Source organism: Chiloscyllium plagiosum, unplaced genomic scaffold (assembly GCF_037043375.1).
Source record: "Chiloscyllium plagiosum isolate Xiang-an unplaced genomic scaffold, Cpla_swu_hap1 HiC_scaffold_45, whole genome shotgun sequence".
NCBI classification, from domain to species: domain Eukaryota; kingdom Metazoa; phylum Chordata; class Chondrichthyes; order Orectolobiformes; family Hemiscylliidae; genus Chiloscyllium; species Chiloscyllium plagiosum.
The window spans coordinates 26,144,283-26,171,170 of NW_028270183.1; the positions used below are offsets into that span (position 1 = coordinate 26,144,283).

Genomic DNA, 26,888 nt, shown 5'->3' on the forward strand with positions numbered 1-26,888 from the left:
CTGTTAAGAGCCAACCTCATCTCCTGATGTGTGTCTGGAGTCATATGTAGACCAGACCAGATAAGGAAAGCAGATTTGCTTCCCTCAAGGATATTAATGAACCAGATAGGTTTTTTTTTCTGATAACCAACAATGGTTCCAAGATCATCATTAGTTACAGATTTTATTCAATTCAAGTTCCACCATCTGCCATGGTGTGATCGAATCCGGGTGGCCAGGACCTTACCTGGGTGTCTGCATTAATGATCCAGCAATAGTACCACTAGGCACTTGCAGCAGGGATTTAGGAAGCTGGTGATGAGGGCACTGAGATTACAGCATGTCCTCAAGACAAGTCCTGTCCTTCACCCTGACTGTGATGAGAGCTTTCAAACACTTCTCTCCCCCAAAACAACCATACAACCATTTCACCAACTAGCCCCTTGACCTTTTGCACTGATCAAGGTTTATCTGCCTGATCAACCCAGTGGCAGTGTACAGTCAGCCAGCATTGTGAGGTACAGTTACATGGCAGAATTGTTTAACTTATTGAGAAACCTGGACTCTCCCTCCCCATCATATCTGTAGTCAATCAGGTGACCCACGAGTGCTATAAAGATAAATCCTAGTTATTGCTCCAATTCTAGAGTGGTTTGTTGAAAGATCAAATAAATTGAACAAAAACAGTCAAAAACCATGATTGCATTCTTATACAATGTTTCTTTTGTTTACTGCTTGAATATAAATTTATTTCTATTTTTAATCATTTATGATGCTGAAAGGATCAAATAGTTTCAAATAATTAATGCTGCTATACTCTAAATCAGATTTAGATACATGATTCCCACCCACAGACAGCCAAAGTAAACTTTATCTTTGCCATTAGCAATTGCAAACAATGAAGCATATGTAAAATATCTATATCATATAAACAGCATGCATATGGCTTGTCCTGTAAGTTGGGTAAATTGGCTTGCCCATCTTGAAATTCTAGTTACAGCAATCTACAATTGAGCCTACAGGGGCATTCCAGCCTTTGCACTTCTGACTCTGCACAGTTTCTTTAGAGTTCTCTCCGTCTCTTCCAGAGTCTTCACATTGTTCCCAGATTGATGCCTCAGATTGGATACAAATCCATAAGGTGAATGGCAAAGGTCTTTCCCCTCGTGTAGGGAAATTCAAAACTAGAGGGTATAGATTTAATGAGAGAGAGAAAAGATTTAAAAGGGACCTGAGGGGCACTTTTTTTCCCCACACAGAAGGTAGTCCATATAAGGAGCGAACTGCCAGAGCAAGTGGGAGAATCAGAGACAGTTCCAACATTTCGAAGACTTTTGGACAGGTACATGAATGATCTGGATGGACATGTGAGTAGGAAGGGTTTGGAGGGAGGGATAAGGGCCAGATGCTGGCAAATGGGACTAGTTTAGTTTGGGATATCTGGTTGGCATGGATGAGTTGGACTGAAGGGTCTGATACCGTGCTGTGTGACTCTGTGGAGATGTGTGAGAAAGGTTTTAAACCTGGGGTTGGTAGGAATCTGGGACTCACTCCTAGAAGGCTGGTCGAAGCAGAAACCCTCATTTAAGAAATATTTAGATGTGTACTTGTGATGCCAAGGAATACAGAGCTATGGGCCAAGTGCTTGAAATTGGGATTAGAAAGTGAGGCGGTTGTTTTTGACGACCTGTGTAGTGTGGGTCAGTAATTGTAACCTAGATCACCCTGAGATGATAACTAAATTCCAGAAGAGACAGTACAGCATCGCTTCACAGGAGGCTCCAAACCACTCAAGATGTCACCGAGACTGGAAACAAAAAGTCAGCAAGTCAACTTGCCAGCTCAGCAAACATACTCACGGCAACCACGGCAACCAGCGCCCGAGCTACAGAGCTTTACACCAACCTTGAACACCTACAGCTGAGACACGGTAAGGCAAGCAAGGAAATGGGAATTCTTTGCCAACCACCGCCTATGAACAGCTCTGATTCTTACATGGATGCTGAAGGAATCCGATACTGCCATCCTGTGTCAGATACAGACCACCAATCAACAACCTACAAGCCAGAGAGAGAGTCAGACAAGATGGTCTCAGGATGATCCAGGTTTTGATGACGGACACACACAACAGACTACACTGATACAGACAGGAAATCGCGCACCAAAATTCATTCATTTTGAAAACAACCAATCAGGAATGGACTGTGACAATCATACAGGCCATCACCATAAGACCGAACAGAACGACATAGAGAAAGAGAATGACACTACAAGACAAAATGACTAAGCTGAGCAACAGCAGAGAAGACAACACGACAATCACCTGGGTAAGAAACCTCGCCAACAGACAGCTGACAGGCACAGAAAAAGCCGGACAAGCCAAGCGTCTCCACTACAACCACAAGGACGCAAAAACTAGACTTCCCTAGCTGCACTAGAATGTACGCTCAGAATTAGTGGGCGGCACGGTGGCACAGTGGTCAGCACTGCTGCCTCACAGCGCCAGAGACCCGGGTTCAGTTCCCGCCTCAGGCGACTGTGTGGAGTTTGCACGTTCTCCCCTGTGTCTGCGTGGGTTTCCTCCGGGTGCTCCGGTTTCCTCCCACAGTCCAAAGATGTGCAGGTCAGGTGAATTGGCCATACTAAATTGCCCGTAGTGTTAGGTGAAGGGGTAAATGTACGGGAATAGGTGGGTTACGCTTTGGCGGGTCAGTGTGGACTTGTTGGGCCGAAGGGCCTGTTTCCACACTAAGTAATCTAATCTAAAACTAACAGTCTAACCGAAGAGGCACAGCAGGCAGTCAGACAAACCATTGTACCCTTACTAACAAAGAAAAGACAACTGAACAACCTCAACACCAAAGAGAGAGAAGCCCTAAATACACTCAAAAAGGACAAGAACACAATCATGGTCGTAGCGGATAAAGTCAGAATCACAGTTATTATGGACAAGACGGAATATATTCAGAAAGCAGGGAAACTACTTGCAGATACTGAAACCTACCTCTAGAGGGCCTGTGACCCCCACGCCACAACTAACCGATTGAATATACAACACACTACGGAACATAGAGAAAAAACAAACTAATAACCAGGATTGATCTACAAAACCAGAAGGCACCAACACCCCAAGATTTTACAGATGACCCAAGGTACACAAACCAGACGTAACACCTAGACCCATTGTGGCACTTACAGTAATTCCATCACATAAACTGGCAACACAAACTGAAACATCTAATCCGTGGATCCAAACACTCCATACAATCATCACAGGAATTCCTAACCAATACCAGGAATGTAAACACAGACCAGGGCAAAGCAATGCTCTAATTCGATGTAACGGTACTGTTATCTTCAATTGACAAAACTCGAGCCAGAGAGACAGTAGGCAATCTCCTGGACAAACGGAACTCTCAGCACAATGGGGAACTTATCAGCAAGGACTGCATACTCAAACTGCTAGACCTGTGAGAAAGTGAGGACTGTAGATGCTGGAGATCAGAGCTGAAAATGTGTTGCTGGAAAAGCGCAGCAGGTCAGGCAGCATCCAAGTAGCAGGAGAATTGACGTTTCGGGCATGAGCCCTTCTTCAGGAAGCCTTTCTCCTGAAGAAGGGCTCCTGCCCGAAACGTCGATTCTCCTGCTCCTTGGATGCTGCCTGACCTGCTGTGCTTTTCCAGCAACACATTTTCAGCTACTAGACCTGTGCTCAACAACACACTTCACATTCAACAACCAGAGATATGAACAGATCAATGGGACACATATAGGCTTCCCCCATCTCTGGGCTCATTGCAGAAGCAGTGATGCAAAGACGAGAACAAACAGCCTTCCCACAAATCCAACCCAAACTCTGGATCAGACACGTGGGCGACACTTCTGTCATTATTAAGAGAGCAGAGATGGGGAACACCTACCAGGCTATCGACCACATGTTCACAGGGATCAATTTGATGAGAGAGGAGGAAGCCAACAATCAACTCCCATTCCCGGATGTGATGAGGAAAAGAACACAGAATGGTTGAATGCATTATAAGAGTGTACAGAATAGCCACACACACTGAGCAGGTCCTGGACGACAACAGCACCCACCCGACCGTACACAACAGAAGCTGCAGTCGGACCCTGTTTGAAAGGGCCACAACACACTGCAGCACTCCCAACCAGTGAAGAGAAGGAGAAGAACACCTCGACAGAGTCTTTGCCAGGAATGGATAGCCCCGCCACTTCATCCACATATGTCCAGCAAACAAGGTGAGGTGGCCATGCCACAGCCTAACTCACTACCTTAGACCAAAACATCTCTGAACTGACAGCCAGGCTACTCCGCCCACTGGGATTCATGACAGCTCAGACACCGACAGCCACGCTCAGACAACAACTCACCACGCCAAAACACCCGATACCCATCATGTGCAAGGCGAACATAATTCACAGGATTCCATGCAAAGACTGCACGCAACACTATATAGGACAACCAGGAAGACAGCTAGCCTACCCCATTCACAAGCACCAACCAGCCAGTAAACACCATGACCAGCTGTCTCTATTACCCACACACAGATGACAAACACCACAAATTCAACTGAGACAGCACAATGATCAACAGGGGACAGCATTTTTAGAGCAGGGCACTCAGCTCCAGACTCCATCAACAAACCCGATATACCAGCCACTACAACGAGCCCAGTATACTAGACACTACAACGAACCCAGTATACCAGACACTACAACATTATTACATTACAGTGTGGAAACAGGCCCTTCGGCCCAACAAGTCCACACCGACCCGCCGAAGCGAAACCCACCCATACCCCTACATTTACCCGTTACCTAACACTACGGGCAATTTAGCATGGCCAATTCACCTAACCCTGCACATCTTTGGACTGTGGGAGGAAACCGGAGCACCCGGAGGAAACCCACGCAGACACGGGGAGAATGTGCAAACTCCACACAGTCAGTCGCCTGAGGCGGGAAGTGAACCCGGGTCTCGGGCGCTGTGAGGCAGCAGTGCTAACCACTGTGCCACCGTGCCGCCCACCGTGGCGGCACGGTGGCCCAGTGGTTAGCACTGCTGCCTCACAGCGCCTGTAGACCCGGGTTCAATTCCCGACTCAGGCGACTGACTGTGTGGAGTTTGCACATTCTCCCCGTGTCTGCGTGGGTTTCCTCCGGGTGCTCCGGTTTCCTCCCACAGTCCAAAGATGTGCGGGTCAGGTGAATTGGCCTTGCTAAATTGCCCGTAGTGTTAGGTTAAAGGGGTAAAGGTAGGGGTATGGGTGGGATGCGCTTCGGCGGGTCGGTGTGGACTTGTTGGGCCGAAGGGCCTGTTTCCACACTGTAAGTAATCTAATCTAATCTAATCAACAACGAGCCCAGTATACCAGACACTATAACGAACCCAGTATACCAGCCACTACAATGAGCCCAGTATACCAGACACTACGAGTCCAGTATACCAGCCACTACAACAAGCCCAGTATACCAGACACTATGACGAATCCAGTATACCAGCCACTACGACGAATCCAGTATACCAGCCATGACACCGAACCCAGTATACCAGCCACGACACCGAACCCAGTATACCAGCCACGACACCGAACCCAGTATACCAGCCACTACACCGAACCCAGTATACCAGCCACTACAACGAACCCAGTATACCAGCCATGACACCGAACCCAGTATACCAGCCACGACACCGAACCCAGTATACCAGCCACGACACCGAACCCAGTATACCAGCCACTACACCGAACCCAGTATACCAGCCACTACAACGAACCCAGTATACCAGCCACAACACCGAACCCAGTATACCAGCCACGACACCGAACCCAGTATACCAGCCACTACACCGAACCCAGTATACCAGCCACTACACCGAACCCAGTATACCAGCCACGACACCGAACCCAGTATACCAGCCACTACACCGAACCCAGTATACCAGCCACGACACCGAACCCAGTATACCAGCCACTACACCGAACCCAGTATTCCAGCCACTACAACGAACCCAGAATACCAGAGACTACAACAAACCCTATATACCAGCCACTACACGAACCCAGTATACCAGCCACTACACCGAACCCAGTATACCAGCCACTACAACGAACTCCGTATACCAGCCACTACAACATACCCAGTATACCAGCCACTACAACGAACTCAGTATACCAGCCACTACAACGAACTCAGTATACCAGCCACTACAACGAACTCGGTATACCAGCCACTACAACATACCCAATATACCAGCCACTACCACGAACCCAGTATACCAGCCACTGCAACGAACTCAGTATACCAGCCACTACAACATACCCAATATACCAGCCACTACCACGAACCCAGTATACCAGACACTACAACGAATCCAGTATACCAGCCACTACAACGAATCCAGTATACCAGCCACTACAACATACCCAGTATACCAGCCACGACAACGAACACCTGGAACTGGCCACCAGAGGCAGCAGGAATAGGACCATATCAATCTCAGAAGGCACATGACAGCTGTGCTTCACGGGAGTCTCCAAAGCACTGAGGATATCATTGAGACAGGCAATGTAGCATCATCAAATCAGCTTCCCAGCACTGCGAACATACCCACAACCAGGACAACTCGCACCTGAGCTACATAGCTTTCCACAAACCTCGACCTGAAGCAGTTTGCTACAGCAAAGTCGGAGCTGTTTTTATCAGCTACAATCCAAAAGCCCTGGCTTCAACAACCCAACGCAAAGCCTGACTCCAGCCAATCATGCTGGAGAAACCAATCCTAACTACTCTGCTGTCCATGGAGCAGACACCTTGGTAGCAGACTGACAAAACCCCTCTACAAGAGAAATGGAATAGACCAAATCCCTCTTAAAGATTCAAAGTGTCACAGCCCCCACATTCTGTTCTCTTGCTCCATCCAGTTCCCAGCTCTAGTCCATTCCCTTTCTCTGTTGTTCGCCCTCCACACCCCTACTACTCATCTCCGAGGCTCATCTCCAACCCCAGAACCACCCACTATGTTCTCAACACCTCCCCCTCGAACTTCTCTTTGCTTCCCCCGACTTTCTCTTTGCCACCCCCGTTCCCTACTCCATTCCCCAGTCCTCCCCCGTTCCCTTCTCCATTCCCCACTCCTCCCCGTTCCCTTCTCCATTCCCCACTCCTCCCCCGTTCCCTTCTCCATTCCCCACTCCTCCCCCGTTCCCTTCTCCATTCCCCACTCCTCCCCCGTTCCCTTCTCCATTCCCCACTCCTCCCCCGTTCCCTTCTCCATTCCCCACTCCTCCCCCGTTCCCTTCTCCATTCCCCACTCCTCCCCCGTTCCCTTCTCCATTCCCCACTCCTCCCCCGTTCCCTTCTCCTTCCCCACTCCCCCGTTCCCCTCTCCTTCCCCACTCCCCTCGTTCCCTTCTCCATTCCCCACTCCCCCCGTTCCCTTCTCCATTCCCCACTCCCCCCGTTCCCCTCTCCATTCCCCACTCCCCCCGTTCCCTTCTCTATTCCCCACTCCCCCCGTTCCCCTCTCCTTCCCCACTCCCCCCGTTCCCCTCTCCTTCCCCACTCTCCCCCCCCCCCCCCGTTCCCCTCTCCTTCCCCACTCTCCCCCCCCCCCTCGTTCCCCTCTCCTTCCCCACTCCCCCCGCTCCCCTCTCCTTCCCCACTCCCTCATTCCCCTCTCCTTCCCCACTCCCCCGTTCCCCTCTCCTTCCCCACTCTTCCCCCCCCCCCCCCCGTTCCCCTCTCCTTCCCCACTCTCCCCCCCCCCCCTCGTTCCCCTCTCCTTCCCCACTCCCCCCGCTCCCCTCTCCTTCCCCACTCCCTCATTCCCCTCTCCTTCCCCACTCCCCCGTTCCCCTCTCCTTCCCCACTCTCCCCCCCCCCCCCGTTCCCCTCTCCTTCCCCACTCTCCCCCCCCACCCCGTTCCCCTCTCCTTCCCCACTCCCCCCGTTCCCCTCTCCTTCCCCACTCCCCCGTTCCCCTCTCCTTGCCCACCCCCCCCCTCCTCCGTTCCTCTCTCCTCCCACCCCCACCCCACCCCCCATTATCTCTCCTTCCAAGCATGTTCCGTTCTCTTCCTCTTCTGGACCACCCCCTGATCTCCCCTCCTCACGTACTGCTCCAGCCACCTCCTACCCTGTGTAAAGAAGTTGCACCTCACACAACTGCTTTAAGATTTCCCACGCTCAACTTGTATTCCACATTTCCACCCTGACAATAAGACTCTGACTATCCACCATATTCACAACTCTCGGAATTTTATATGTATCTATACACCCTCAGCTTCTGACACTCGAGCGAAATTTGTCCAATGTCTCCTTCCAGTTAATACTCTCCAAACCAGGCAACATTCTGGTAAACTCTTTCTGTACCATCTCCGAAGCCTCCTGTTCCTCCTTGTAGTGTGGTGACCAGAGATGTACACCATACTCCAAATGTTTTTTTACAGCTGCAACATGACTTTCCACCTTTTATATTCAGTGTCCTGACTGATGAAAGCAAGCATGTTTGTATGAAATCTACCCCTCATGTCGGCTCTTTCAGGAGCTGTGACCTTGTTCTCCAAGATCCTTCTGTATGCCAGTGCTCCTTGGGGTGCTGTCATTTCTGAATACTTCCTCATGCACTTGACCTTCCAAGATGCACCACCTCTCACTTGTCCGGATTAAATTCCATCTGTCATTTCTCCGCCCAATTTTGGAATGGATCAATATCCTGCTGTATCCTTTAATAACCTTTCTCACTATCCAGAACCCCTCCAATTTTCATGTCATCTGCAAACCTACAATTGGCCCACCTACATTTTTTGTCCATGTATATTACAAACAGCACTGCTGGTCACAGACCTCCTGTCAAACAAATATCCCTCCATCATTACCATCTGTCTTCTAACACAAAGCCAATTTTGTATCCAATTTACCAACTCACTGCAGATGCCTAGCGACTTAATCTTCTGGACTGGCGTCCCTAAATCTTCTACACCTCTCCTCCCAATTCCTCCCGCTGCCTCTCTTTCCCCCTGTCCCTCTTCCCACCCCCGCCACCTCTCCACCCAACTCCAGCCAGCTTACTCACAACCCCATCCTTCTGCCCCAGTGTTTATCCCCAACCCCTCTCTGTCACCTTTGTTAATACGCAGGATGTGATGGCATGGAATCACACTCCTGCTCCCTCATGTTCTGTGTCACCAGTAGAGGTCACAAATCCGAATTTCTGCTTACAAGTGTGTTGCAATTTTACCTGTCCTGTGGACTCGCCTAATAAACACAGACGTCTCTGAGAACGGGATAGAATTTGCATCTCTGAAAACATCATTTTCTAATGGAGTTCCAGACTGCTAACACACTTTGTCAAATGCTTATCACCATCTCTTTCTGTCAGAATCACAGAATTGTTACAGTGGAGATGGTGCCCATTTAGCCCATGGTGTCTGTAGTAGCTCTCTGAGTGTGCAGCATGACTTGGTGCTATTTGCCTGCACTTTCCCAGTAACCCTCGTCCAACACCTTTTCAAATGGCTCCACCATGCTTCCAGGTAGTATGTTCCAGACCAAAGCACTCATTGTGAGGAAAGGCTTTTGCACAAACTTGTTTTGCAAAAGGCTTTAAGTCTATGCCCTCTCATTCACGAACAGGGCCAGTTTCTCTCCGTCTACTTTGTCCAGACCACTGCCTTTTCCCTAACCTCTTTGTTGCTCCTTGTATATGTGAAAAAGGATCAGGGTGGTACTTGGGTGAAAGTACTAAGTTGGGGGTAGGCCATCTACCACAACATTAGACAGGAGCTGGGGAATGTAGATAGTGAGTCGCTGTTTGAGGTTAAATCCACATCTGGGATATGTGGGAATCTTTTGAAGGCAAGTGGATTAGAGCTCAGGGCCAGCATGGGCAGCACACTGGTTGGCACTGCCACCTCATGGCGCCAGGGATTCGGGTTCAGTTCCAGACTTCAGTGACTGTCTGTGTGGCATTTACACATTCTTCCTGCGTCTACATTGGTTTCTTCTCCGATTTCCTCCCACAGTCCAGGGATGTACAGGTTAGGTGGATTGGCCATGGGAAATGTGGCGTTGTGTAAATGAATGATGGAGGTGAATCTCGGTGGAATGCTGTTTGGATGGTCATTGCAGACTCAATGGATTGAATGGCCTCTATCTTTACTGTAGGGATTCTTTGATGTTCCTGTGAAAAGGAAGGATGAGGATGGCAAGATTTGGGAACCTTAGATAATGAGTGAAATTGAGAGCTCAGTCAAAAAGTTAAAGGAGGTATAAGTAAGATTTCAGGAATGGAAGACAGGCAAATCCCTCAAAGAAAACTGAGAGAGCAGCGAGGAACTAAAACAAGGAATTAGGAGGGCTAAAAGGGGCCATGAAATATCTTTGGCAAACAGGATTAAGGAAAATCCCAAGGCATTTTATACATTACCTCTCCATCTGTGTAACGGGGAAAAGAGCTTTGCCTACTCCTTTTGTTATGTTACAAGTAATCTCTCTGGTCTAGTGTCATCTCAGAAAAATCTTCTTCTGCACTTTCACTAGTGCCTCTGTATCCTCTCCATAATGTGGAGACCAAAACAATATTCAGGCAACTATGGTCTAACCCGGATTCAATGGTGCTTTAGCGTTCCATCCCTGTAGGAATTAAACCCCAGCGTGTGTTATTTTTCTCTCTTTCCATAGCCTTGCTAGCTCACATCATTCCACTGAGAATGTCTCTATAAACAACTGGTAATCTTAACCCATACACTGCGGGGAAAAATTCAGAACCTGGACCTTATTTTACATCGTGTTTGGAGACATCCCAGTTGAGGGGTTAGAGCTCGTTCCTGTGTTCTAGAGATTGTTATTGGGTTGTGTTAACAGACAGTGGGTCATCGTCAGCCTGACACAGACTTGTTCAATGTTCAAAGGTGACCAGAATTAGAAACAACGTGAAAATTAAGTTTGGAATTGTGTCTTGCAGGTTCTATTCCGCATGTGTTGTTCTTGGGCTACAGTTCCTACACGATAACAAGATTGTGTACAGGTAAGAAGATTTTCGTCCTCTAGCACGTTCAGAGCTTGGCTTAACCTTTTGCTGCTGAATGCTACATACCAAAGGATCTGTTTCTATGCTGTGACTCTATGCCTCTCGACAAGACGGGATTTTTATTGGAACTGGAATTTGTGGGTTAGGCTTGAGAGTGAAATTAAAACCTATGGATAAAAGGAGCAGGAGTCGCATGTGTGCAAAATTGGCGAATGGGATTTTGGACCTGACAGGAAGGAGATCTTAGTACAAAACCCGGAACGTTATACCAAATGTTGATCAATGTGAATTTGGTGCAGGTGTGGCACAATGTCCGTTCAATGTAGGGAGAGTTTTTAAAGACATTGACAAGGAGCCAGAAGGGCTTTCAGCAATGATGGGCTCCAGTTCCCCAGTTAAACTGCAAGATCTGTAGTTGTTCTCCTTGCAGGGGCAAAAGCTGAAAGGAAATGTGATAGAAGTGTTTAAAAACATGAAGGGTTTCGAGAAGGTGGGTACAGAGAAACGATTGCTAATAGGTGGATAACCAGAGGGTTTAGATAGAAGGTGAAAGAACCAGGGACCATGTAATTCGCTAGAAACATGACCTGTAGCTTTCAGCAGGGGTACAGAGCAGACATTCAATTGTTGAATAATTTCTGGGACATGGTAAAAATAAGGGGGTGTGGGATTAACCAGAATATTGTGTGTTTGTTACAAGTCTGGGAGAACCAACTCATTGGCCTCATTCTGTGCGCTATCATTCTGTAATTAATAATGTGCTTTGATTCTTTCCTAAGCAATCCTTCAGACTTCACCTTCAGTAATATTTGCCCTCAGACCTACCTACGTGTATGTTTGCTGAGGATCTGTGATAATGTTCGGTTAGGGAACTGATCTTGTTCTTTCATGGCTATATCTCCTCAGACTGGTTCTGACAGAGTAGGAAATTTGAGAGTGGATCAGGCTGGAGTTGTCTGCTCCCCAGGGTAGGTTTCTGGAGAGTGTCATCTCCGGGTCTGTGGGAGGTGTATTTAGGGCTGTGTGTGGTTAGTACGTTCCTGTTGAATGATCACTCAGGAATTGGCCGATGTATTTAATACCCTAACTGTTCCTGAACAATTATTGTCTTAATCTTGCTGGAACACACCCAGAGTACCCGATTTAAATGGAGATTTTCAGAGAGTTCTGGGTGTAGGGGAATTGCCTGAGGGACAGTGGAATTTCCTGGGAATTCCTTTACAATGTGCTATGACGGATTCCACAGGGTCCCCATCTGCAATTCCCATCTAATCTGGAATGTCGACTGTCTGACTCGACAGCGCCACAATGGAGAAGATGGGAATAATCATTCCCCTTATTTGAAAGGTCAGTAACGAGGGAGGCACAATTTGAAGGTTAAGAGCGGGAAGTTGAGATCGGATTTGAGGAAAATGTTTTCACCCAGCAGATGGTGGGAATCTGAAATGTACTTCCCAGGAAGGTAGTAGAGGTGGGAATCCTCAATCTTTAAAAAGCACATGGATGAGCACTTGAAATGTCAGAACATTCTAGACTATCAGCTAAGTGCAGGAAGCTGGGATTTGTGTAGATAGATCAGTGCAGACTTGCTAGGCCAAAGAGACTCTCTGCATTGTGCGGTTCTAAGACCCTAGTTTTTAAAGATAAGAGTTTTCCTATTTAAGACGGAAGTGGGGAGGATTTTGTTTTGTAACATAGTCATTCCTGTTATGAATTCTCTTCTACAGGGAGCACTGGAATCTGGGTGATTGGGAATTATTTGAGGGCTCAGCTGGGTAGATTTTAAACTTGTGCCGTAGCTGAGAGTAATGGTGGACAGGTGAGAATGCAGTTGAAAGTGTGGTGCTGGAAAAGCACAGCAGGTCAGGCAGCATCCGAGGAGCAGGAGAGTCGACGTTTCAGGCCAGAGCCCTTCTTCAGGAATGAGGCTGGGAGCCTCGGGGGTGGGGAGACAAATACATCCTGGGCTGGCCTGCTACCTGCCCTTGATCTCATGATTTCAAATTGCCACCGTGACATCAACCGCCTCAAGCTGTCCAACCTCCTCACCCACTCCAACCTCTCGCCCTCACAATGCGCAGTCCTACACTCCTCCTCCTCCAACCCCAACCAAAATAAAACCCACCTCCATCCACCTGTTGCACTCTCAGCTACCTTCTCCCCAGCCCCACCCCCCCCTCCCATTTATCTCCCCACCCCCGAGGCTCCCAGCCTCATTCCTGATGAAGGGCTCTGGCCTGAAACGTCGATTCTCCTGCTCCTCGGATGCTGCCTGACCTGCTGTGCTTTTCCAGCACCACCCTCTGAACTCTGATCTCCAGCATCTGCAGTCCTCACCGTCTTCTAGGTGCGAATGTAGTGTTGAGGGCACAAACTGATCAGCTATGGTGTTGAGTGGAGCTCCTGCTCCAATTTTTCAAGAGTCATAGAGGTATACAGCACGGAAACAGACCTCTTGGCCCAACTCATCCATGCCGAGCGATTCCCATTTGCCTGCGTTTGGCCCATATCACTCTAAACCTTTCCTATCTGTATCCTGTCCAAATATCTTTTAAATGTTGTAATTGTACTCACTTCTGCCATTTTCTCTGGCAGCTCATTCCATTGAGGAACTATTCTCTGTGTGAAAAAGTTGTCTGTCAGGTCCCTTTTAATTCTTTCCCCTCACACCTTCAACCTATACTGTCTAGTTTTGGACTCCTCTATCCTGGGAAAAGACCTCTGCTATTTACCTTTTCTATGCCTCTCATGATTTTAGAAATTTCCACAAGGTCACCCCTTGGCCTCCTACACTCCAGGGAAAAATCTCTCCTTATAAGCCAGGCCAGTAAGATCCTTGTAAAACATTTTTTGCACCCTTTCCAGTTTAATTACATCCTTCCTGTCACAGGACAACCAGAATTATACACGGTACTCCAAATGTGGGCTTACCAATGGCCTGCACAGCTGTAACATGACGCCTCAACTCCTGCACTCAGCGTTCTGATCGATGAAAGCAAGTATGCTAAATACCTTATTTATTTGTGAGCCACTTTCAAGGGACCAAGTACCTGTGCCCCAGGTCCCTATATTCGACAAAACTGCTCAAGGCTCTGTCACTAACTGTGTTGAGTCCTGCCATCTCACAGCAGAATGTAACATGTCACATTTATCTGAATTAAACTCCATCTGCCCTTCCTCAGCGCACTGGCCCAGTTGATCAACACCCCATTGTACTCCTAAATGAATGACGAACAACAGTGAGCCCAGCATTGGTCCTTGTGGCAAATGCTGGTGACAGGCCTTCAATCTGAAGACCAACCCTGTGGCACCACCGTTTCTCTCCCACTGTCAGGCTCATTTTGCATTGGGCGAGCTCTCCCTGGATCCCATGTGATCTAACCAATCAGTCTGCCATGTGAAACCTTCTCAAAGGCCTTGTTCATCTCGATAACATCTACCAATTTGCCTTCATCTCCCATCGTGGTCACAATTTCTCGTGCACATTGTTCCTTACATTCTGGAGGGAAGATCTGATATACATGGGTCAACTGCCCCACATCATCCCCAATAAATCCCCAGCCACCTTTGGTATTTCAATTCCCTTTTAGACCATTAATACCTGATTGCAATCCAAAGTAATGTAGATTCTGCAAGGCATTCTCTGTCTGCTATGCCTTTCCCATTGTATTTTGAATCATGTCCACGTTTTGATCTGTTAGTCTGCCTGTTTGATTATTCTAAACTTCTCATTTCTTGACACTGGTTGAAATGTGCCTTTTGTTCCTGCAGGGATTTGAAGCTCGATAACTTGCTCCTTGACACACAGGGTTATGTCAAAATTGCCGATTTTGGACTTTGTAAGGAAGGTTGGTATCACTACTCACCATCAGCCCACCGTGACCTCCTTTATTTCACTCACGTCTCTTATACCTAGTTTTAAAACTGTAAATCCTGCAAACTCTAGGTCATGTATCCATTGCACGACCCTTTGACTGGACCTATTCCAGTCTGATCAGAAGGAGCTCAGAAAGACAAAGAAAGCTCCTGTCTTATAATTTTAGGAATGGGTGATGTTTTTTTAAATTCAGGATATGGGCATTGAACATAAGAACCAGGAGCAGGAGTAGGCCATGCGGCCCTTCGAGTCTGCTCCCCCATTCAATAAGATCATGGCTGATCTTTTCATGGACTCAGCTCCACTTACCCGCCCTCGCACCGTAACCCTTAATTCCTTTATTGTTCAAAAACAATCGATCTTACCTTTAAAACATTTACTGAAGTAGCGTTAAATACTTCCCTGGGCAGGGAATTCCATAGATTTACAACCCTCTGGGTGAAGAAGGTCCTTCACAATTCAGTCCGAAATCTGCTCCCAATCTTGAGGCTATGCCCTCTTGTCCTAGTTCCACCCGCCAGTGGAAACATCCTCTCTACTTCTATCTTATCTATTCCCTTCATAAGTTTATAGGTTTCTACAAGATTCCCCCCTCATTCTTCTGAATTCTTCATGACTATAATCCCAGTCCATTCAGTCTCTCCTCATAAACCAACCCCCTCAACGCCGGAATCAACCCAGTGAACCCCCTCTGCACCCCACCCAGTGCCAGTACATCCTTTCTCAAGTAAGGAGACCAAACCTGTACCCAGTACTCCAGGTGTGGCCTCACCACCATCCTGTACAGCTGTAACATAACCCCCTGCTTTTAAATCCAACCCCTTTAGCAATGAAGGACAAAATTCCATTGGCCTTCCTAATTATATGTTGTACCTGCAGACCAATCTTCTGTGACACCCAGGTCCCTCTGCCATAGCAACATGCTGCAACTTTTTACCACTCAATAATCATTTTTACTGTTATTCCTACCAAAATGGATGACTTGACATTTATTAACGTTGTATTCCATCTGCCAGACCTTTGCCCACTCAAAGTGTCTAGATCCCTCTGCAAAGTTTCACAGTCCTCTGCATACCTTGCTCTGCTACTCATCTTAGTGTCATTGCAAACGTTGACACATGGTCCCCAACTCCAAATCATCCATATAAGTTGTGAATAATTGTGGTCCCAACACTGATCTCTGAAACACAGCACGAGTCACTGATTGCCAGCCAGAATAGCCCTCATTTATGCCCACTTTTTGTTTCCTGTTAACCAATTCTCTATCCATGCTAATACTTTACCTATAATGCCATACATCTTTATCTTCTGCAGCAGCCTCTTGTGCAGCACCATGTCAAGGCCTTTTGGAAGTGTAGGTACACCTCATCTACTAGGTCCCCATTGTCTGCCTTGCTCATAATGTCTTCATAGAACTCCATAGATCTGTTAAACATGACTTATCCTTCGTAAACCCATGCTGTGTCTGCCCAATGGAACAATTTTTATCTGGATGCTTTGCTATTTCTTCCTGGATAATAGATTCTAGCATCTTCCCCACTACAGAGGTTAAGCTAACTGGTCTATAATTCCCCATCTTTTGTCTACCTCCCTTTTTAAACAGTGGTATCAATTTGCTGTTTTCCAATCTGCTGGAACTGCCTCAGAGTCCAGCAAACTTTGGAAAATTATCACAAGTATACTTGCTATTTATCCCGTCATCTCCTTTAGTACCCTGGGATGCATTCCATCTTGTCTATCCTTAGCTCCATGCCCAACACTATCCTTGCCCAACACTACCTCTTCCGTAATAATGATTGTTTCCAGGTCCTCACCTGCCCTTGTCGCTTTGTCAATGACTGGCATGTTATTAGAGTCCTCCACTGTGAAGATCGATACAAGATACCCTGTTCAATGCCTCAGCCATTTCATCCTTTCCCATAACTAAATGTCCCTTCTTATCCTCTACCTTACCTTAACCACTCTTTTTCATTTTATATAATTAATGGAAACTTTTGCTGTCTGTCTTTATACTCTGTGCTAGTTTTTTTCTTGTGTTTTTTTCTTTGTAGCTCTTTTTGTGGCTTTCTGTTGACCTGTAAAGTTTCCCAATCTTCTACTTTCCTGCTGTTCATGGCCACTTTCTTGGCCTTCTCTTTCAAATTTAATAGCCTCCCCTATTTTCTTAGACATCCATGGCAGATTACTCCTTTCCTTACAGTCCTTCCTTTTCACTGGAATATACTTCTGCTGAGCACTTTGAAAAATTGCTTTGAAAGTCCTCCACTACTCGTCAGCTGTCCCACCATAACATCTTTGTTTCCAGTCGACTTTAGACAAGTCCTCTCCCGTTCTATTGTAGTTGCCCTTGTTTAAGCACAGGACCCTCGTATTGGATTTTATTTGTGAGTTTTGAGAAGATTTGTAGCTCAGGTTGAGGTTCTGGATGTAGGTTTGCTCACTGAGCTGGAAGGTTCATTTTCAGACGTTTCGTCACCATACTAGGTAATATCTTCAGTGAGCCTCCGGATGAGGCCCTGCTGAGGTTTCCAGCTTTCTGTTTCTAGGTTTGGGTTTCCTTGGGTTGGTGATGTCATTTCCTGTGGTGACATCATTTCCTATGGTGATGTCATTTTCTGTTCTTTTTCTCAGGGTGGGTAAATAAAAGAAAAGGAAATGATGTCACCGCAGAAAATGACATCACTAACCCAAGGAAACCTAACCCACACACCCCTATATACCATGGGCAGTTTAGCACAGCCAGTTCACCTGACCTGCACGTCTTTAGATTGTGGGAGGAAACTGGAGCACCCAAAGAAAACCCACACAGACACGGGGAGAACGTGCAAACTCCACATAGACAGTTACCCGAGGCTGGAATCGAACTTAGGTCCCTGGGGGAGCAGTGGTAACCACTGAGCCACCGTGCCTGGATGTCAAGGAGCAGATGAACAAAAGCAGTGTTTAGTCACTCCTGCTCCTAACCTCACTACTCGAGGTCTGCCCAATCAGGGCTCTGAACCCCGAGATGGTAAATGGGCTGCAATAACTTTTGGAGCTGGGGGAATCCTCAGAACATCACCAGGTATCACCCACTCTCTGTCTGTATTGGGCCAGCTAATACCAGCAGTGGCTACTGTTTCATCACCTTCACGGAATGTGGGTGCCCTGACTGCTCCAAGTGCCTTATAATTCCAGTTTTCTGTTCTATTCTCAGCTACAAATCACTGCTCTGTCAGTTCCCCTTCAAGAGGTCATAGTGTCTTCTCCCAACACTGAATTCCCTGTGCAATAGAAAGCAAATTGTCTGGTTTTCTCATTGTAGATATGGGCTACGGAGAGCGGACGAGCACTTTCTGCGGGACTCCAGAGTTCCTTGCTCCTGAGGTTCTGACAGACACCTCCTACACCCGAGCTGTGGATTGGTGGGGACTTGGTGTTCTCATCTATGAGATGCTGGTGGGAGAGGTGAGTCCTGAAAAAGATTGTTACTTATATTGAACAAATGTAGATAATCCCCCTGTGTCATTTCTCTCAGTGTAAAAAGTCTTGTTTGATAAAGGTTGACCAACCCCTCAAATCTGTTCTCTTATTGAAATTAATTGTGGCTGATGTCTGCCTACCTCTTAACATTTTTGGAGAAACAAGATTGATCCCAAATTTAGAATCATCACCTTGTACCCACATCAAGTGGAATTTTGTTTCAGACTTCTGCTTATCTTTTTGCATGTATTCTCAAACCCTCTTTTTTAAAAAATTCACATCCCCCAATCTTTGATTCTCCAATCAGCACGTCGTATCTCTTGAATGTCTGAAAATGCAGCAAAAGGAGGGATTCCAGATCAGTGTCCTGATGTCAAAACTAGTTTTCAGCCCCTTTCTCTCTTCCCCAGCAATCCTGCGTCTTAACCTGCTTTAAATACTTTGGAATTTTGCCTCACACAATGTCAACTTTTCCCTGTATCAAGGCATTAATGCCACCATCAAAACTGTACAATGTCAAAGCACCTCTCGTCACAAACTCCTGAACTACAAGAAATAATTTTTTACTTCATCAAAACACCTCCTAATTTTAAACAGCCAATAAATCTCCTCTCAGACCCCCTCAGACCCATAGTCTCACTACCTGGAACACCAACTTACAGATTGGCCAAGGAACTACACCAAAGACTAAAACACTTAGTAGAAGGCTCACACCACTCCATCCACTCCACCCAAGAATTCCTGAAGACCATCAAAGACACTAAGATAGAAGAGGATGAAATAATGGTCTCCTTTGATGTAACAGCCCTGTTTACCTCAATCAACATTAACCGGGCCAAGGAAACACTGACTACACTATTCAAAGACCCAAAGACACAGATACCAAACATCATTAACTTCATCGACAAGGACAGTATCGTCAAGCTGGTGGACCTATGCCTTACCACACACTTCACCTTCAACAACAAAAGCTACAGACAAACCAATGGAACACCCATGGGATCTCCGATATCAGGGTTCTTAGCAGACACAGTAATGCAGAGACTTGAACAAACAGCTCTGCCAACCATCCAACCCAAACTTTGGGTCTGCTACACGGATGACACTTTTGTCATCACTAAATGAAACAAATTAAAGGAAACCTTCAAGACCATCAATAATATCCTTCCTGGCATAAAGTTCACCAAAGAGGAGGAAAACAACAACAAACTGCCTTTCCTAGATGTCACAGTAGAGCAAACAGCCAATGGGGAACTTCAAACCAGCATCTACAGAAAAACAACACATACAGACCAAACACTGAACTACAGAAGCAATCATCCTGACACCCACAAACAAACTGCATCGGAACATTATTTCAACAAGCCAACACACACTGCAACACAGAGGAACTACACAGAGCAGAGGAAAATCACCTCTACCGTGTGTTCAAAAAGAATGGGTACCCACTGAACACAGTCCGCCGATTTCTCAGCAACAAACCCAAACAAACAGACACAACATGGCCAGAAACTCTAGTCACTCTCCCCCACATCAAAGACATCTCAGAAATGACTGCCAGACTACTCAGACCCCTTAGCATCATGGTAGCCCACAAACCCACCAACACACTAAAACAGCAGCTGATGAACCTGAAAGACCCGATACAGACCAACAAGCAAACCAAATGTCATTTACAAAATAACACGCAAGAACTGTGACAAACAGGCAAAAAACTAGCCACCAGGATACATGAACATCAATTAGCCCCAAAATGACATGACTCTCTCTCACTAGCAACCTCACGTACAGATGAGGAAAGACACCACTTCAACTGGGACAACACATCCATCCTAGGACAGGCCAAACAGAGACACGCACGAGGATTGCTAGAAGCATGGCATTCCAAACGGAACTCTATCAACAAACACATCGAGTTAGACCCCATCTACCACCCCCTGAGAAAAGGAACAGGAAGTGACTTCACCACAGGAAATGACATCACCAACCCAAAGAAACCCAAACATATAAATAGAAAGCAGGAATTTTCAGCATTGCTTTGCCTGAGGCCCACTGAAGATATTACCTACTAAGGTAAGGAACCGTTATGGGGACGGTGCTGAGCTGGAAGAAGAGCTTCACGGCAGAGGAAATGAGTTGGGAGTTGCAGTGGGAGAGGGACTCCCTGAGATTCTTGTAGAGGGAGGAGGAAAAAAACTGCTGTGCTCTTTCAGCCCAACTCTAATCCAGACTCTGGTTTCCAGCATCTGCAGTCATTGTTTTTACCTCCTTGATTTTAACCCTACTGCGAATCCTCTTGCAAGGATGCCTGCCTTGAAGAAGTTTTCCTCCTCCCTCTACAAGAATCTCAGGGAGTCCCTCTCCCACTGCAACTCCCAGCTCATTTCCTCTGCCCTGAAGCTCCTCTTCCGGCTCAGCACTGTCCCCAAGACTGGTCCTACCTGCCTATCTTCTTTTCCACCTATCCACTCCACCCTCCTCCTTGACCTATCACCTTCATCCCCTCCCCCACTCACCTATTGTACTCTATGCTACTTTCTCCCCACCCCCACCCTCCTCTACTTATCTCTCCACGCTTCAGGCTCTCTGCCTGTATTCCTGATGAAGGGCTTTTGCCCGAAACGTCGATTTTCCTGCTCCTCGGATGCTGCCTGAACTGCTGTGCTCTTCCAGTACCACTAATCCAGAACCCCGTCTCCCAGGACAGAACCTCCCTGGTCCTTACCTTCCATCCCACCAACCTCCAGATACGTCGCATCACCCTCCACCACTTCCACCACCTACACACAGACCCCACCACCAGGGATATATTTCCCTCCCCACCCCTGTCAGCATTCCTGAGACACCATTCCCTCTGCAACTCCCTTGTCAGATCCGCACCCTCACCACCAGCACATAGCCTACTCCAAGCACCTTCCCCTGCCACCGCAGGAAGTGAAAGACCTGCAGGAAAATCAACGTTTCGGGCAAAAGTCCTTCATCAGGAATAGAGGCAGGAAGCCTCCAGGGTGGAGAGATAAATGGGGGCGGTGGGGCTGGGGAGAAGGCAGCAAAGAGTACAATAGGTGAACGGGGGTGGGAATGGAGGTGATAGGTCAGAGAGAGGTGGGAAGGAAGATAGGCAGGTAGGACAGGTCATGGGGACAGTGCTAAGCTGGAAGGTTGGAGGTGGGGGAAGGGGAAATGAAGAAACTGGTGAAATCCACATTGATGCCCTGGGTTGAAGTGTTCGAGGCAGAAGATGAGGCGTTCTTCCTCCAGCCCACAGGGCGGTGGGGTTGATTGGTGCCTGTGTCCCGGAGATGTTCCCTGGTAAATGACATTATTGTATCCGTTGCTCCCAAGGTGGTCTCTTCTACATTGGGGAGACTGGACGCCTCCTAGCAGAGTGCTTCAGGGAACATCTCTAGGACACCCGCACCAATCAACCACACTGCCCTGTGGCCCAACATTTCAACTCCCCCTCCCACTTTGCCGAGGGCATGGAGGTCATGGGCCTCCTTCACCCAATGCCTGGAGGAAGAAATGTGGATTTCACCAGTTTCCTCATTCCACCTCCACCCCCCCCCACCTTATCCCAGTCCCAAGCCTCTAACTCGACACCATTCTCCTGGCCGGCTTATCGCCTTTCCCATCTATCCGCTCCACCCTTCTCTCTGACCTATCACCTTCACCTGCCTATCACATTCCCAGCTCCCTTCCCTCCCCAGCCCCACCCCCCTCCCATTTATCTCTCTGCCTCCCCCCCGGCCCACAAGCCTCATTCCTGATGAAGGACCTAATACCTAAAATCTCGAGTCTCCTGCTCCTTGGATGCTGCCTGACCAGCTGTGCTTTTCCAGCAACACATTCTTTGACTCTGATCTCTAGCAGCATCTGCTGTCCTCACTTTCTCCCTGTCCCCAAGATATCACCACTAAGCTCCCCAGATTCCCAAGTCGTAATGTCTCCATGGTAAACACTGGAGAAATATTAATTGAGGACCTCGCCCATCTACTGCGGTTCTACACAAACAGGTCCACTTTGGCCAATGCCCGTCATGGGATTGATATATAATCCTGTCCCTATCCGGAGTCTGAGCCAAACAGATTCCTGCCTTTGGGATTAACCCGTCGTGTACTTAGCACAGGCATCCGGATAAATCCCTGTCACAATCTGTTTTAATGCATCCTCGTGCTGCTGTGTATGTCTACAGTCTTCTCTGATTGCCTGATTGTACCTGCGTAACTTATTCACCTGAGGGTAGCTGCCAGAACACTCCTGACTGAGCCCCTTTCTTGGCTAAATGATCTGCTCTCTAGTGACCTTCCGGGGATGTCTTGTGGTGGTTTCTAACATTAATCATTACCATATTCCCTATCACTGGCAGTCTGCAGTACGTACTGTAATAAGGGGCTGATGGTAGTGCCTTCCTATCACTGGCAGCCTGCAGTATGTACTGTAATAAGGGACTGATGGTCGTGCCTTCCTATCAGTGGCAGCCTGCAGTATGTACTGTAATAAAGGGCTGATGGTAGTGATTTCCTATCACTGGCAGCCTGCAGTACGCACTGTAATAAGGGGCTGATGGTCGTGCCTTCCTATCAGTGGCAGCCTGCAGTATGTACTGTAATAAAGGGCTGATGGTAGTGATTTCCTATCACTGGCAGCCTGCAGTACGCACTGTAATAAGGGGCTGATGGTAGTGCTTTCCTATCAGTGGCAGCCTGCAGTACGTACTGTAATAAGGGGCTGATGGTAGTGCCTTCCTATCAGTGGCAGCCTGCAGTACATACTGTAATAAGGGGCTGATGGTAGTGATTTCCTATCACTGGCAGCCTGCAGTACGTACTGTAATAAGGGGCTGATGGTAGTTATTTCCTATCAGTGGCAGCCTGCAGTATGTACTGTAATAAGGGGCTGATGGTAGTGCCTTCCTGTCACTGGCAGCCTGCAGTATGTACTGTAATAAGGGACTGATGGTCGTGCCTTCCTATCAGTGGCAGCCTGCAGTACATACTGTAATAAGGGGCTGATGGTAGTGATTTCCTATCACTGGCAGCCTGCAGTACGCACTGTAATAAGGGGCTGATGGTCGTGCCTTCCTATCAGTGGCAGCCTGCAGTATGTACTGTAATAAAGGGCTGATGGTAGTGATTTCCTATCACTGGCAGCCTGCAGTACGCACTGTAATAAGGGGCTGATGGTAGTGCTTTCCTATCAGTGGCAGCCTGCAGTACGTACTGTAATAAGGGGCTGATGGTAGTGCCTTCCTATCAGTGGCAGCCTGCAGTACATACTGTAATAAGGGGCTGATGGTAGTGATTTCCTATCACTGGCAGCCTGCAGTACGTACTGTAATAAGGGGCTGATGGTAGTGATTTCCTATCACTGGCAGCCTGCAGTATGTACTGTAATAAGGGGCTGATGGTAGTGCCTTCCTGTCACTGGCAGCCTGCAGTATGTACTGTAATAAGGGACTGATGGTCGTGCCTTCCTATCAGTGGCAGCCTGCAGTACGTACTGTAATAAGGGACTAATGGTAGTGCTTCCTGTCACTGGCAGCCTGCAGTACATACTGTAATAAGGGACTAATGGTAGTGCCTTCCTATCAGTGGCAGCCTGCAGTACGTACTGTAATAAGGGGCTGATGGTAGTGATTTCCTATCACTGGCAGCCTGCAGTACGTACTGTAATAAGGGACTAATGGTAGTGCCTTCCTATCAGTGGCAGCCTGCAGTACGTACTGTAATAAGGGGCTGATGGTAGTGATTTCCTATCACTGGCAGCCTGCAGTACGTACTGTAATAAGGGGCTGATGGTAGTGATTTCCTATCACTGGCAGCCTGCAGTACGTACTGTAATAAGGGACTAATGGTAGTGCCTTCCTATCAGTGGCAGCCTGCAGTACGTACTGTAATAAGGGGCTGATGGTAGTGATTTCCTGTCACTGGCAGCCTGCAGTATGTACTGTAATAAGGGACTGATGGTCGTGCCTTCCTATCAGTGGCAGCCTGCAGTACGTACTGTAATAAGGGACTAATGGTAGTGCTTCCTGTCACTGGCAGCCTGCAGTACATACTGTAATAAGGGACTAATGGTAGTGCCTTCCTATCAGTGGCAGCCTGCAGTACGTACTGTAATAAGGGGCTGATGGTAGTGATTTCCTATCACTGGCAGCCTGCAGTACGTACTGTAATAAGGGACTAATGGTAGTGCCTTCCTATCAGTGGCAGCCTGCAGTACGTACTGTAATAAGGGGCTGATGGTAGTGATTTCCTATCACTGGCAGCCTGCAGTACATACTGTAATAAGGGGCTGATGGTAGTGCCTTCCTATCACTGGCAGCCTGCAGTACGTACTGTAATAAGGGGCTGATGGTCGTGATTTCCTATCACTGGCAGCCTACAGTACGTACTGTAATAAGGGGCTGATGGTAGTGCTTTGCTATCAGTGGAATTAAAACCTCCAGCTTCCTAGAGTGATGAGAATTCTGTGAGGCTGTTGCACACATTCATGCTCTCAGAGGAAATATTTGCAGGTGAATGGAACAGATCGGGTGGCTAACTACATAAGCCCCAGCTGCTAGCTCCTCTGCTTGGACACTTAGATGGATGGGTAGTTTTAAGACTAATTCAACCAGTGGCTGCCTTTGAGTATTGGTCATGTATGTCCCACAGCCAGTAATCTGACTGCCACCCTCTATTGTGGAAGATCCATCCAAATAAATTCTAATAGCTGTGTCTGCTTGGTTGTCCTCTTGTCTTAGTCCTAACAGATTTTCCAGCTGTTGGTGCAGTGACTCCTGATAATCAATAAATAAATGCCATGACTGGCCAAATCTAAGCATTATTAGTGAAGACTACAGGTCTCAGCGCTACCTGCTGTAGCAGGTTGTCAATCATCTTGGCTGCCTCGCCCTGTTCTTGGCAGGAGAAACTGTATTGTCTTGTGGTTTTGGGTTGTACCCCTCAATTATCACGTCTTCTGGGAAACATCCACAATCATGTTTATGCTGGGTGAATATCCCTTTGTATTTTACAATTACCTCGGGCATACCCGGATCCTTGGCTTCAGTCAGAGGATTAAACCAAAACTCTCCTATTGTAGTGACTCAGTTAGCATATGGATGGTTATGATGATGCATGGGGTGTTAATGACTAGAGATAATTGCCAAACGCAGGCATTCACTGGTTGAAACTAAGATTGCCCCTGGTCACATATTCGATGCTACGTATGTGCTCTGCACCTGGCGAAAGTCAGTTAAAGTAGCAGGGAACGAGTATGTAATGTCAACCTAGTTTAAAGTCAGTCAGTTCTGCAATGTACCCTTCTTATACATGGCCAGTAATCCCACTTAAAGCAATAGTCCTTGTAGTCCCCAAGGTTGTATTATTAAACCTAGAGGTGTTCAGTGTTGTGCAGGAACAGCTGATATCCCAAAGAAATTCTGTGGGGCCACCTCCCACCTCACCATTGACTAGGGTGGCTCAGTGGTTAGCACTGTGCCTCACAGCACCAGGGTCCTGGGTTCGATTCCCGCCTATCTGTGTGGAGTTTGCACATCCTCCCCGTGTCTGCATGGGCTTCCTCCTGGTGCTCCAATTTCCTCCCACAATCCAAAGATGTGCAGGTTAAGTGAACTAGCCATGCTAAATTGCCCATAGTGTTAGGTGTGTTATTCAGGGGTACATATAGGGGAGGGGGGTGGGTTTCTCTTCTGCAGGGCGGTGTGGACTTGTTGGGCCAAAGGGCCTGTTTCCACACTATAGGGAATCTAATCTAATCCTAGTGGCCTACCTACAATACCCCACATGGTGTTGGCGACCCAGAGTGGGGAGGTAGAGGCCTGGCACATTCATGAGGATGCCTTGTAGGTTGGGAGTGGGGGGCTGTATGGGTTGGCTAGTGCCCACAGCATGAACTGGAGCCTTCTAACAGTAGTTAGTGATTCCCTCTCTCACCTCTGGGTTCCCATTGTGGTTGCTGGTCCTCGTGGCTGTGAGTGCAGCTGTGCATGGGCTCGACATTCCTGTGCAGAGTGTCCTGTGCGCCCGCAGTGGTCCCTCTTCACTGGCTGCCAAGCGTTCCCTTGCTGTGTCCCTCGATCTCTCCCTGAGGTTTTGTAAGGTGGGATTGAGTTTCTCTGGTAAGAGCTTCCCCGTCTTCCTTCATTCCTCCACACCAGACCCTGGTTGGAGGTTCAGAAAGGAAACATTTATCCTCCTTTCTCTGCCTTGCCTTTATTCAAATCATGGGCTTCTTTCTCCCACACCTGGGACATTCTCCTCCGAACCCAGGCCTCATTGTAGCTGGGCTCTGTGGGATCGAAACTCAGACATGGATTCCTGCTGTCTTCGGTGGTGTGTGAAACTAGGATCCTAGCCCACTTAGCTGGGTCAGCCTCGGATAACGGATCCCTCTCTAAGTCCTCCGTAGACCCCTGTAAAGCGTAACCATAAGTGACTGGCAAAGGCAGTCAGGTGTTCCACTTTCTTTTGTTTGTACTTGTTTAACCCATCCACGGGCTCTGGCTGTTTT

The 26,888-nt window shown here is 47.7% G+C and overlaps 1 protein-coding gene across 1 annotated transcript in view; it reads left to right on the top strand.

Moving 5' to 3' along the window:
• The window catches only part of pkn1a (protein kinase N1a), a 120,072-nt gene that overhangs the window by 78,394 nt on the left and 14,790 nt on the right, over nucleotides 1-26,888 (top strand). Inside the window, exons 12-14 of the mRNA XM_087983185.1 lie at nucleotides 10,964-11,026; nucleotides 14,801-14,877; nucleotides 18,211-18,353. Coding sequence (XP_087839311.1) covers nucleotides 10,964-11,026; nucleotides 14,801-14,877; nucleotides 18,211-18,353 — 283 coding nt within the window. The remainder of the gene's footprint in view (nucleotides 1-10,963; nucleotides 11,027-14,800; nucleotides 14,878-18,210; nucleotides 18,354-26,888) is intronic.